The sequence below is a fragment of the Felis catus genome, chromosome C2, assembly GCF_018350175.1.
Source record: "Felis catus isolate Fca126 chromosome C2, F.catus_Fca126_mat1.0, whole genome shotgun sequence".
Taxonomy (NCBI): Eukaryota; Metazoa; Chordata; class Mammalia; order Carnivora; family Felidae; genus Felis; species Felis catus.
The window spans coordinates 1,513,945-1,527,737 of NC_058376.1; the positions used below are offsets into that span (position 1 = coordinate 1,513,945).

Genomic DNA, 13,793 nt, shown 5'->3' on the forward strand with positions numbered 1-13,793 from the left:
CACCATTAGTTGGGAAGTCAGATACGTCCCACTTTCAAATGACAGAAGTGCATTTTGCTGCCCTTTTCCAGAGTAGATCAAAACCACTCATTTATGGTTACAGGAACCAGACATTAATACAGTGTGCCGTCTCCAAATAAAAAACTGAGGTTAAGAAACTGAACATTTGTAGGTGCAATTCCTACGTCTGCATATGACAAGGACTCTGAAGAATTAGGAAGATAGTTCCCGTCAGGGTCCCAAAGATGGTCACAGTCTGACCATCTTCCCCTCTTTTTTAGGCGTGAAGAAAGGCACCCCAATGTTTTACCTGTTGTCATGACGATGCCGGCAAGAACTTTCCTACGTGCGTGAGGAGAGGAGAAGTTATCCGTCAGGTCACCGAACTTATCCAGCACCAGGCGAGCCACGGCGTCCGCTAACACCTGAGGACCACAGCAGGGAGTCAGGGGCGCGGCCCGCACCCGCCCTGTGCACACCAACACAGCGGTCCCTTCAGAGTGGCCTCATAGACGGCTTCTCTTTTGGAAAACCACACAGGGAAATCTGGCAAACAAGCGCGTGTGAGTGAGCGTGTGTGTGCGTCTGTGTGCTTTCCCTTCAGAACGCTCCCCGGAAACAGAGGTCCAAGGAATTCGAGGCTCTGGATGGACTCCTTCAACGGATCTCACAGACAAGGACGGTCCAGAACCGGTGCCACCCGTCTGGTCCACCGGGATCCCCTCGGACGAGGGAAGCGAGGCCACCCCGGGCCACCTGCCCCGCACGCCCTCGGCTCTGCACCAGGCTCTCCCAGCCTCCGGGGCCACACTCCCGGGAGCATCAGGGCTTGTGAAGGAAACGAAAGTGCTTCTTTCCCTCAACACGGAAGGGCTGCCATCGGCTGGAGGGCCGGCGGGGCCAGGGAACATCAGGGCAAGGACAGGGGCGGTGTGTGGAAGCCCGGGCCCCACGGCAGTTCCCACAAGGCGCCTGGGGCCAGGCCGGGGAGCAGGGTGCGAGTGCCCACAGGGACCCCTGTCTTCCTCCCTGCCGTGGGGCGGCCAGCCAGCCAGCCTCTCGTGCCTCGGTTTCTCCAACGTGCAAACCAGCCGCCCTGCCCTGCCCAGAAACCAGCGCTCACGAGCGTCCGGCAGGGCTTTTCTCACTCGGCCCAACCGGCCGCGGGCAGCACCAGCGCTCTCCGAGGGAAGGGGTGAGGGCGCCTGGCACGTTTCCATGCCCACAGCCTGCACCGGAGGACGCTGCTCAGGAGCAGACACACCCGGCAGAGCGTGGCCACAGTCCCACTTTCACGGCTCGCAACTCATCTCGGGGATCAGGGTTTGGGGAGATGCCGCCTGACGGGGGCGTGTGTGAAGAGCCGTGTCCCCACCGAACCCACACCTGTCTCGGCAACCAAACGGCCAGATCCAGTGTCCCGGCTTGGCCCCTAGGAAAACACTCCCCAGATGAACAGACACGTCCCGCATCCCGAATGACGACTTATTCTGAAGAACAGAAGTTGCCATGAAAGCTCTCCTGCTGCTGCACCGGAAAATACCAGGGAGCCCAGGAAGACTGCGCTCCAGCCAGAGGCGTGGGCGTGGACACAAGACGCAGGGCGGGGCAGCAGGCCCCCCCCCCCCCCCCCCCCCCGCCGTCTCCTGTCCCACGCGGAGGGTCCACACCACACACGTGGCTGCAGGCCACACAGTGGTGAGGCTATCAGAGTAAGGATCAGGTGTTCCAACTTATACAAAAGAACAAATCCTAAGAGAGGCTGAGGATAAGCCAGAGAAAAGAAAAGCTTCTGATGGAAGGTTTGGCAAAGTTCTAAACCACGGAGCTCAGAGATGTGCAGGTCGGGCCCTTACGGTGACACGGACTCGTGGGAGGCAGGCACTTGGGGCACCCGGACAGTTTTTCTTCCCCTTAAAGAGACTGTGATCTCATTCCTACAAGTAAGGAAGAGACTCTCCCTCTGCACGTCGGGCGCCACACGAATCACACCCGTGTCCCCACGGCCCCAGGCAGCGCCCAGGAGCTGCGAGGCCCCGGTTCAAGGCTGGCTGTGGCGCTGGCCGCTTGGTTGTGCCGCGTTAACAAAATCCACTACCGACAGGGGCTGCGGCCGCATCTCTGGGTTTAAACCCTGGGCCACCACCAGGAACACGATGAAGGTGAAAAGTCCTACGAGCAGGGAGGGGCGGCCCAACGCCCTCAAGGGTTACTCCAGGAAAGCAGTGAGGATGCTCACCATTCCAGGATGTACGTCTGGAAACCTCCGGGCCAAAGGCAACACGGTCCAGAAATAAAAGCTGTAAGGGCTGATTCTGCGAAGGCCACCCCAGGCCCTCCCAGGAAAGCATGAGCATGTCCTGAGCTCCCGAGGGGCCTCCAGAGACACCACGGTGGGGGCGCTGTGAGCAGAGACAGGACACCTAGCTCCACGCCTGCAGGCCTCCTGGGCCCCGACCAGAGGTTCAGAGACGACCACTGGGTGCCTGCAAGAACTCCAGGCAAGTGGCATCAGGCAGGGCTGAGAGCACCCCACCCTGTCCCTCACACGGGATTCCCATAGACGCCCCTCCCCAGTGAGGCCCCCGGGGCCCCCGGTGGAGCAGAAGCATGGGGCCAGGCCGGGGAGCAGGGGTAAGTGCGCTCAGGGGCCCCCGTCTTCCTCCCTGCCGTGGGGCAGCCAGCCAGCCTGCAGCCAACCCAGGCATGTGGGGCTCACGGGGTTCGCCTCAAACACGACAGCAGGCGCCACAGGAGTCAGGTGGCCTCAGACGCTAATCTGCACCCAAGCTGGAGCGCACCGAGCCACGGAAGCCCAAAATACATCCTCTCTAGGGGGCCGGCTTGTGGAATCTTCTGAAAAATGTCAGCAAGGGGTCAAGAGGGGAAGTGATTCTTTGGTTCATAAAAGACCAGTGGAATATTCTGAATGGGTCACTTTATACTGATGTCGCATCTGGTTGCTTTAGGCAAAATAAAGTTTCTTTTTCCAAAACCTGGCACTACTGGCCATTTCGGGAGGTTACCCTGACTGTGTCCAAAGACAACTGGGGAGCTGTTGCATCCTGGATTCTTCTGAGACAGATGCAAGTTGTCCCATGTGGCAATCGGAGCCCTTCATTTTTTCCCCATCAAACCAGTTCAGATTTTATCTTTAATAGTAATACTTTGACAAAAAGGAATAGAGAAAGTCATCAGGTTTTCTCTCTGAAAGAGTAATTTTTACACTAGGCCAGAAAAAAACCTGGGTTTCCAAGAAGAGAAGCAACACGTAATCAGAGTCGTAGGATTTAGAGATGGCAGCTACAGCTGTTTCCCCCTCCTCTCTTCCCTTTTGGAGTCAGCCAGGAGCCCGCCCTGAAATCCTGTCTCCACCCTGGTCTTACGCGGGAGGGCCGTCCTAGGCCAAGCAAGTGTGGCCACCTACCTCCAGCCCAGCAGGAGGGAAGCCCGCACGGATCCCAGGTACGGACTCCCGGGCCCCTGGAGTGCCACCAAAGGGCCCCCTTCCTTCTCCCGGCTCTGAGAGGCTCACAGACCTGCTACGGTTTGCCCTCTGCCTGGCTGGCCCTTGGCCTTGGGGACCGTCAGAGTTGCGGGACACCTGCCCTGACCCGGACGTGGGCAGCCTCACTTCTGTGCTCGGGACTCTCCGGTGAGACTTTGCAGGGAGCACCGCTGAGCCGGGATGTGGTCCCCGTGCTCTGGTCACAGGCTGCTGGGGGACGCGGGTCCCCACAGAGGCGGACGGTGTGGGAAGGGAGCCACGGGCTGCCGTGCGGAGTGGGGCAGGGCTCAGCCTGGAGGGCGCGAACGGCACTGCTCCGGGGGACAGGGTTTTGTGGGTCCTGCCCGCGTGTGATGGCCCTGGACGGGCTGCCCGGCACAACCGGTGCGGGCAGGGCAGGGACACCTGGAGCCAGACTTACCGGTGACGCGCGGACGGGGCGCCAACAGCGACAAGGAGGAGCGAAGCCCTGTCTGAAAGCACTGCCAAGACACGGCCACCGTTCCGGCAGCACCACAGTTCCTCACCTGCGGTAAATGCAACTGAAGGCCCTCGCTGGGGATGGGCTGGCGAGACGGGGTTTGATCCAAGTGCAAATTAAAAATGGTCGCCAGGGCAGACTGCGCAGCCCGGGCCTTGGCGAGCTTTTTGTTCCGGCCCGAGCCCTCGAAGAACTGGCCGTCCACCACCACAGACATGACAAAGCTCTTGGCGTGGCTCTCCCCGCTCTCCGACAGGAAGTCGTACTTGAGCCCCGGCCGCAGCTCGTTCAGGATCATCACGGGGTTCTTCCCGCTCGGCGGCGGGAACGGCGGAGGGCCGGGCAGGGGAGGCTGCGCGAGGCCGGCGGGTGCCGGGGACGCGGCCAAGCTGAGGTCCCCGCTGGAACTAAAGGAGTCGTCCCCGTTGGAGCCCAGGTAGAAGGGCGCATCCGACCTGTCCGGGGTCTCGAAGCCGTTGAAGAGCGTGTCGGGGAAGTCAGCCTGGTCGGACGTGAAGTCCGTGTTGGCGGACAGGGTCCTCCCCATGGCCAGGTGGGCCTCGGAGGCGTTGGGGAACTGAACGAAAGAGCGCAGGGCCTTCTCCGCGGCGTGCAGCTTGGCCTTCTTCTTGGTGGGGCCGGAGCCCTCGAACACCTGCCCGTTCACTTCGACGGACATGACGAACAGAGGCGCGTGCACCGGCCCCGTCTGCGACAGCAGCGCGTACTGCAGGCCGGGCTTGATCTCGTTCAGCTGCATCAGGGCGTTCTTGGGCAGCGCGGGCCCCGGCGGCCGCCTCCTCTTCTTCAGGCGGAACTTGGCGTGGCCATTGCTGCCCTCCTCCAGGGGCCGCTTCCGGCCGGTGCCGCCACCGCCCCCGTTGGAGAGCGGGGCGCCCTCGCCAGGCCCGGGGGCGCTGCCGTCCGTGGGGGGCGCGCTGTCCAGACCGCAGCTTTCCTTAACATCTGTGCTGCTCGAACCTGCGGTGCCCAGAAAGAGTAACTTACAACGCCTTCGTTGCAGGATCTTGTAAATGCAAAATTTATAGATTCCTTTATCTCTCTTTGTAACTGGTTAAGTGATGTGTGCTTATTCACTCTGCCTCTGGCCGTACGTGCAAGGGCTGCACCTTCAACCCAAGAACTGCCACCTGCACCAAGATGGGCAACTGTACGTTTCGCTAACTCACGGCCAACGCCATTTGCGACTACCGTCCCCAATTGCTTTTGCATTCAAGGGTGGATTTTTAAAACAGTTGTTTTCTACAAGAATATTCTGAAGCACCTAGAGATGCTCTACTCAAGCTTATCGGGGTGTGGGGTGATAAATTAATCCTGAAAAAGCTTCCCTCAGTAAGTCCAATGTCAGTATCGACACACATCCTCCTCCTTTTCAATGTCACTTGCTCTGACTGCGCCCACACCGGGCTCCGGACCGCAGTACCTCCTGGAGCAGGGCCAGGATTTACAAGATGCACTCACAAGGAATTAGTGTTTCAGGGTTAGAATATTCGATCACTATGTGCGGTCGTTGGATTTAGTCCGTGAATCAATCTGGGAAAACTCCTCGTGTCATCACTGAGGGATACAGCCTCACTTCTAGTATTAACTTACATTTTTTCATGACATACAGGGATCGATTTATCTCTGAATCCTTAATATATTCCACGATAGGAAAAAGTACATAACAAGACATAAAACTCAAGCTGCAAACAGGCTACCACTTCCTAACTTTCCAAGTAAAGGCAGCGATTTGTCTTTTTTTAAGAAACAAATATTTGACGGATTGACAGGATAAGCTATCCCACCTTTTAAAGGTAGTTTCTATTTGCAGTTAATGAAGATAATTTTAAAACTCTCTAAGTTTGGAGAAATAAATAGGATTTTAATTTCAAAACGGGGAATTAAAAGGCATTTACTCTTCTCTGTAAGTTTATTAAGCTTTTTTTAAAAAGAGAGAAAGAAACAATTCCCTGTTTTCCCGGCTCATCTTCATAGGCCGTCTGCCGCGTGAAGCGTAGGAGTAACGACCGGGGGCCCTGTCAGTGGGACGCATTGGAAGACCTTTCATTAGCGCTCAAAGATGTAGCTAGCAACCGAAATAATTTTTACACGTGTAAGCAACTTACAAGTGCCCTGACAAGGCGGCCCTCGGGTCACGGTACATAATCCAGAAGTAGATGCTCGTGACGCTAAGCAAACAGCACTGTGGACACGGGAGGATAAATGGGACAGAAAGTCCGACTGACGGCCACCAATCCCCAAAGTGAAAGTTCTCAAACTTCCGGGGCGGCCGGCCCTCAGCTGGGATGTAAAGAATAACCCTGGCTTAAACCCAGACCCTGGGAAACGGACTCTGCACGGAGGCGGAGGTTGGGAGGCTGCTGACCTCTCTCTGCAGACGTCAAATACTCCCCAGTACTCCCGACACACACACCACTTCTCCCAGTTGACAAAGCTGACGGAATGGACACTAAATTTTCATTTATAACATCCTCCAGCAAAAGCTCGATAGGTTACTCCTTTCGGTGCTCGAAGGAAACAAAGGTTAAAAAGGGCAGAGCAAGACAGAATTTAGGTGAACGAATAGGCAAGAACGTCACACGTCAGGCGACTGCATACATCCTGACGCTGTTGCCAAACAGGATTATCGACATGGAAAATCAGGCCGTGTAGACACACGTGCAAGTGTGTTCCATCACAGACTCACTGTCTCTGAAACAAAGGCTGTCCTTTAGGAGATAAAAATGATCAGTATTGGATTGACAAACAATCTTGAGATGTAAAAGAAAAAAAAAATACGCTTCCTATAATAGAGTTCACGTAAATTCCAAGTTGTTACTTGCTTCAGAAGCACTCAGACACTGCTCGTATCCCGTCTTATCAGAGGTGCTGCTGTGTAAAGGAAACACACACTGAATTAGACAGACAGACCCTGCTATCACAGCTCTTCCTAAGCAGACGTGGGCGCGACGTTAATTCACGGACGTGAACGCCACCCAATAAAATCTTTGCTGCTTTTCAAACGGTAGGAAATGTGGGACCTCACCACAGACCTCCAGACCGGAACCCGCATTCACCCTTCAGGAAAATCACCCAGAAGAATCCTTCATCTTGGTGAGTTACCACAGGATCTGCGTGCCGTGAAGTCTCCACCCACGCCAGGCGGACAACAGCCCGCGGCCCCGAGAAAAGGAGGCTTGGGGGACACGTGCTCACACGGTCCTCACGGGGGGCTAGTGCCCGGGCAACAGTGGCCGTGGTGAGTGGAGCTGACGAGCAAAGACAGGCTGCGCCCCAAACAGGCCTTAAGAGTAGGCTCTGATGGGGACACCAGCCGGAAGACAGCACCCTGCAGGCAGCGGGGGAGGGCAGCGCCACGGTCGCGCTTTCCCACACTCGCAACCGCCAAAGAGCACGTTCTCCGTGAGGTTCGTGCAACCAAGGCCCAGAGCACTGCAGAGCTCGGCGGCCCAGGAGGCGGGAGCGCCCTGCCCGCTGAGCTTCCGGGTCCTAAGTGGCCGCAAGCCCAAGCCCAAGGCCTCAGCTGGTCGGCCCTGGGAGAAGTCACAGGGAGACGTACTGAGCGGTGTTCTGGTCACGGTGACCAGTCTCGGTACGAAGTCACCCGGCGTGCATGCCCGCCTGCTCCTCCCTGGGCACGACCAGACGCTGCAAGTAAGGATGCAGATCAGAAAATGGTGTCCTCGCTGTCACTGCCCCAACTTCTGTGGGAGCCTTTAAACCTTATCCAAATGCACTGCTCTCAGGGATTAAATGTAAAACAGAAGAGACAAGTGCATTCCGCAAACTTCTTTCGGTAGAGAGCACCCCTGTGGGGGGCCGGGGGTGGGGGGAGCTGTGTGCCCCTGAGGCTCGCCGCCCTGCTCCACAGACGGGACAGTGTGGCAGACAGAGCAGGCCCCACGGTGAGCTCCGGTCCACAGCAGCCCAAAGGCTCGCCGAAGTCTTGGAAACTTAAAATCAGCAGGCTTGCGGGAGCCCCCTTCCCTCAAAGCACAGGGAGAATTCGCTGTCTTTGCAGGGGAAAATTTAGCCACTATTCTCCCAAATGACCAAGTATTTCAATCAATCCCAAAGGGTATCTTAGATTTGCACACATGAAAATCCAGCCACTGGTAGGAGACCCACGCCGCGACATGGCACGAACCCGTGCAGCTGTGAGGCACGTGCATCTAGAGACACGTGTTCTCCCTCCTAGTACACACGTGTCGGTCCCAGAACGGTGGCAGTGGAAGGTCCAGACAGACGGCTGCGAGGAAAGTGCCCACACAAGTACCAACACCTACTGCAGGGAACACATCAGAAAGTTAAAACATGCCACCGTTAGCAGCCCATTTCGCAGGAAAGGAAATCACTTTTCCCAAATTCGTCTCATTACAACTATTTACAAGAACACTACGATGGTAACGGAGAATTAGCTACTTGACGCTACATGATGGGCCCAGGTCTTACTCATGTTTTCTTCTTCTTCTACATCCATGGCAAAGTGCTTGTGAGGGTCTCTTGACTGGCGGAGACGGTTTCTGTCTGAAAGACAGCAAGAAAATGACTTTGAGCGTGCCCGTCGCATGAGTACAGGGGGTAAGTCCGCTGTGCGGGAACCACCGCGACACAAGTGCAAGTGAGAGGAGAAGCCTTCACACGAGGAGGGCTACTCTGTCGTCCAGCACCGAACGCGGGGATGCGCCCTCCGCTCTGGCACGGTCCAGGACACCGAAGGACCGCCAGCCGGGGCCGCGCTGCCAGGAGGGACGGCGGAGGTGCAAGGAGACACGGCCAGGGAGGCGCCGTCCGAGCGGGGCGGACCGTGCCGGGGACGGGGCCCTGGAGGGCAGGGAGGACGAGGACGGCTCGGAGAGAGCCTTCCCATGGGACGCAGTGAAGACGCTCCATGTCACAACGGAAGACAACAGAGCCACACACACGCCAGCCCATGCCATTGGCCGTTGGCCATTGGCCATGCCAACGGTCACCACCACCCAGAGCACTCTGGGCTGGCCGGAGCAAGGCCACTGCAGGATTCCCCCCCACTTCTTTTCTTCGTCCTGAACAGCACCTCGTGTGGGTGCCACTAAAGGGCACACACTGCTGTTCAAGTCGGACCTCGCCCCTTAGCCACCTGTGACTTCCTTTGTTGGCAGGAGAAACCACAGGCACCCTCAAGGAACAATTACTCCGATTCTCCGACTACGAGCAAGTTCAAAGCCCCGTCTTCCTGAATACTGTGGCTGTGCTCTGCAAGGCTGTATGAACGCATTATCCATAATAAAGGACCCCATCAGACGGCGAGCGAGGAAAAGACTGCAAATGTTCTGGCCACAATCTCTTTGTATGGAATAAAACCGAAATGAAACTTACACTGTAAGTCACTAAAAGGCAAATCCAGTGCTTTCAGGATAACGGTAACGAAAATGTGCTGAAATAGGCACATGTGTCGTAAATGTCCCTCAGGTATCTAAAACGTGTGTTTTCATGACAATCGCGTGTTAATAATGGCGAATCCCAACATATAACTGGCAAATTTGTTGCCAAAAGTTACATGGGTTTCTATTTAGAACCCTTTATTTATTTTATCTATTTAAGTAATCTCTGCCCCCACGTGGGACTCGAACCCGCGACCCCAAAGTGAAGACCTGCTTGTCCCCCTGACTGAGCCGCCGGGGGCCCTCTATTTAGAGTCCTTTATTCAAGAAAGTGTTCTGCGTAGTTTCAAAAGCATTGCTATTTTGTATTGATTAATTACTTCATGATGTATTTGCTGAAAATGTATTTGGTGCAAAGCACAGGGTAGATACTATAAAACCTAAACGGATCAAATAGATTGTGCAATTGAGAAATTTAAATATAAACATCACCTGAGTAGCTGATCATATTAAGGGATTATTAATTGTTTCAGGGGTGGAAATGGTGCTTCAATTTTAGGGATATATTCTGAAGTACTTACGCACAAAATGGTAATATCTGGGGTTTATTACTATAAACTAGCACACAGTGCGAGTGCAGGGAACAGCAGACGGTGTCCGGGTGGCACAGAGGGGTCATGCTGGTATGCTGATGCCCGCTGATGGGCAGGAAGGCTTCCATTTGCAATTCTGAATTTGCATGTGCTTTAACATTCCCTTACGGAAAGTTTTAATAGAGAGGAACTTCCTCGAGGTCCAAAGTGGGAGGGAAGAGGTCGTCACGGGGTAAACCACAATTCGCCCTCGGTGGAACGCAGGTGCTCTGAGGGGTCACTCACTGGGAAGACGGGTATGTGACGGCTAACCCGAGCGAGAGGGCAGGCCGGGGGCACACCCTGAAGACGGCCGGCAGGTGGCCTGCAGGAGAGCACACAGTCACAGGGCACGTCAGAGGAACCCCAACTATTAACTCTGGACACACACTCACACCCGCGCAGGGCACTCTGTTCTTACTGGCTGAACACCGGTTTCAAAACAGCAGAAGGGATGTGCACAGTGGCCAGTGGAGCAGGGGTCATCTTTCCTTTCCTCCAGCTCAGTACAAGCAACTCTCCTGGACATGACGTCTAAAGCGAACATCGGAAAGGCTCTGGGGGGAGGGAAGAAGGCAGGCCAGGTCACAGACCAGGTCGCAGACGAGCTGGGGACCAAGGAACCGTGCAGCAGGGAGCCCCCCGGGCCTGCTTTTTGCATCGTTATCCGAGACCGGGAGCCGAAGACGCTGGCAACCTGGAAACACCGAGAGACAGACAGAGACAACACACACGAACCAAACAAGAACTGACTGTGGCCAAAGGTCCAAGACAGGCACCCGCCAGCTCGACAGGCAACTGACGGAGGAAACGCCCTCCCCGGCCGGACCCCACCCTCCCACCTGCACCGCACAGTCAGGGCTGACACTCGGGGAGCCTGCCAAGGTGCCCATCTCATCCCCACTGGCAACGTCAGTGGAGGCCACGGAAGAGCGGCAACCTGGGAACTGTCAGCGGTGGCCTGCGGGGAACCTGGACCCGCACGGCAGTGATGAGGGGGGGCCCCCCTCCCCTGACAGAGAGAGCGGCGTGAGAGAAAGTCAGCGGAAACAGGAAGCTCCAGTAGGACTCTTGGAACATAATCCGTCCAGGTTTCAAAGCAAAAATCATTCATCCTACGGAGAGCCACAAAGATCTCTAACTGAATGAAAAAACACAATCAACAGAATGCCAACCCAGAGATGTTCCAATTACTGGAAAAAGATTTTAAAGTGGCCGTCACCAAAAAGAAGGAAGCGAGGAGTAAGTCTAACTGATTTTAGCGGCTGATTGAGCAGCACCGGTCAGCAGGCCGGCGTGGAGTCGGTGAGGGACAGACGCGCAGAACAAGGGACCTAGTGAGAGGCCTGACCAACAGGTCACGCTGTGGACGACGGTGCAACCGAAGGGCCGTGGAGGAGGAACGGTGCTGTCCACAGAGGGTGCCGGAGCCCTGGGGCACCCAAGTCTGCACCCTGCATGGGACCCACTCAAAATGGACCAGGGGCTTCAATGGGAAACAACGAATTCACAGGAGAAAACCCTCAGGGTCTCGGATGAGGCAAAGAGCCTGCAGACTGGCACCCAATACACGACCCGTGACAGGAAACGCTGACAAACTGGGCTCCTCCAAAGGAAACACTCCCGCTTGAGACCCTATTGAGGAGACACAAAGACAGGCCACAGATGGGGAGAAAAGGGTTTGAAAGCCACGTATCCAAATAGAACACACATGAGTTCTCAAAACTAAACGATAAAACAAGCCGGTCAGAAAACGGACAGGAGACATGAACAGCCAGTATCATCATAGATGATATACGTGGAGAGAGAGATGGCAAGAAAGCACACGACACGGGGTCCGCGACCGTCAGCCCCGGGGAAGTGCAGCTTCAACCACGTGAGGCATCCCCACACACCCCTGAGAGCAGCTCACGTACAAAACGGTGACCACCGCACACGCGGGCACGGGCACAGACAAACCAGATCCCTCGCACGTGGCCGGCGGGACCGGAACACGGGGCGGCCGCTCTGGAGAGCGGTTGGGCAGCTTCTTAAAAACTGAACATGGGCATTTTATCCCAGAGAGATGAAGACACGGTTCACGTACAAACTGTGTCCGGGGGCACCTGGCTGGCTTGGTTGTTAAAGCGTGCAACTTTGAACTCACGAGTTCAAGCCCCACGTCAGGTGAAGAGATTACTAAAAAAAAATTTTTGTAATAAACATGACTGTTTATAGCAACTTGATTCCTAAGAGTCCCAAACTGGGGACAACCCAGACGCCCTTCAACAGGCGAATGATTAAATAAAATGTGGCCCATCCAAACCATGGAATACTATGTGGCAATGAAAAGGAGCAAACTATTGATATACACAACAGTCCGGAGGGATCGCCAGAGAATAGGGCTTACTGGAAAAAACCAATCTCGTGGCCACTGCACGGACCCATGTATATTCCATTGATACGTAACATTCTTGAAATGAGAACACTGTACAAATGGGGAACAGGTTAGCAGTCATCAAGGTTTGGGGAGGCTGTGGGTGTGGCCTCCCCAAACGGCAACAGGAGGGATCCGTGTGGTAAAAGAACGTCCTGGATCTTGACTGTATGGAGGTCAACATCCGCATCTCAGGGTGCACTGTGTAAAGCAAATATGGGCCCTCTCTCGTGTCACTTCCTTACGGCTATGTGTGGATCTACGTGATCTCAAGATAAGAAGTTAAATTAAGAGTAAGCAGAAGGCACACTACACAATGAAGCAACCCCCGGTCCATGGAGGGCTCCCCTGGAGGTCTGGGACGATGAGAGTCCCCCTTGCAACAGTAATGACGGTGAGTCCGAGCGCAATGGTGCCGGGCTCTAACGGGGCTCAGCTGACCTGTAGAACTCACCTTGCTCACCTGCTCTTACATATTAAAACCCTAAAAAAAGGACATGGGAAATGCCTCACAGTAGAAAATGATCAGGCTGTGCCCGGGGGCGTGTGGTACATGCACATTAAGAATGGCAGCCAAAAATCTCCTGCAGAGCAGAAGTCAACATTTTCAGCTTCTACAAATGCCAACTCTTACACCAAAGGTTATAAAACAAAGCAACATAATAAATGCAGGCACTTTAGGGCATTTCACATAACCATTTTTCTTTCATTCTGCAAAGCACTTCTTCTGGCCTGGACTACAAACACATTAAGAATTAAAGCTCCACAAAAATCCCATACGGAACACAATTCCAGGAACGGCCAATTAGAGAAAAGCTTTATTTGACAGCAGTGTTTAAATAATTTCCTCCTTTTTCGGAATGCCCCTGCAGCAGTAGGAACTAAGCTAGGCTTAGGGGCACCAAGGTGTGAAAAGACCACTCAAGTTGCCATCAAAGGACCTGGATTTAAGTGTAGCCGCATTCCAGTTAGAATTGCAACAGAACTAGGCCAGTTGGTTCTAAAGCTTATGTGGAGAAATGAACAAGTCCGAACAGCCACAAACACTAACTAGAGAAGCGATGAGGCAGGGCCAGACCTCCCAGACTGGACACAGTGTGGTGTCAACTCCCAAAACAGCATGCATGGTTCGCAGACGACCCATCGGTGTGATGGCGGCCAAGTCCAGGGTCACAACAAGCACACCCCAGAACTCACTGCGCAGACAACGTGGTGCCCCGAGTCAGTAACGAGTACTTCCTAACAAACGGGACTGGACATGGGGTGACCGCATGCAAGAACTGACTTCAAATGGCACGATTCAACCCGCTATGTTTTATTTCTCAGGTGGCAGGTGGCGGACAGTTATCTGCTGTATTATTGTACCTTT

General features: G+C 54.8%; 1 protein-coding gene across 17 annotated transcripts in view; it reads right to left on the reverse strand.

Annotated features, from left to right (window-relative positions):
- ADARB1 (adenosine deaminase RNA specific B1) overlaps positions 1 to 13,793 on the reverse strand; it is a 133,816-nt gene that overhangs the window by 35,507 nt on the left and 84,516 nt on the right. For 13 of the 17 annotated variants that reach the window (XM_023238631.2, XM_045036499.1, XM_045036498.1 and 10 more), the window contains 3 exons: positions 8,466 to 8,540; positions 4,036 to 4,970; positions 311 to 425 (listed from right to left, as the gene is read on the reverse strand). In XM_023238631.2, the coding sequence (XP_023094399.1) occupies positions 311 to 425; positions 4,036 to 4,970; positions 8,466 to 8,493 (1,078 nt within the window). In that variant the 5' untranslated portion in view covers positions 8,494 to 8,540. The other 4 variants (XM_019839278.3, XM_045036500.1, XM_019839279.3 and 1 more) reach the window with 4 other exon arrangements.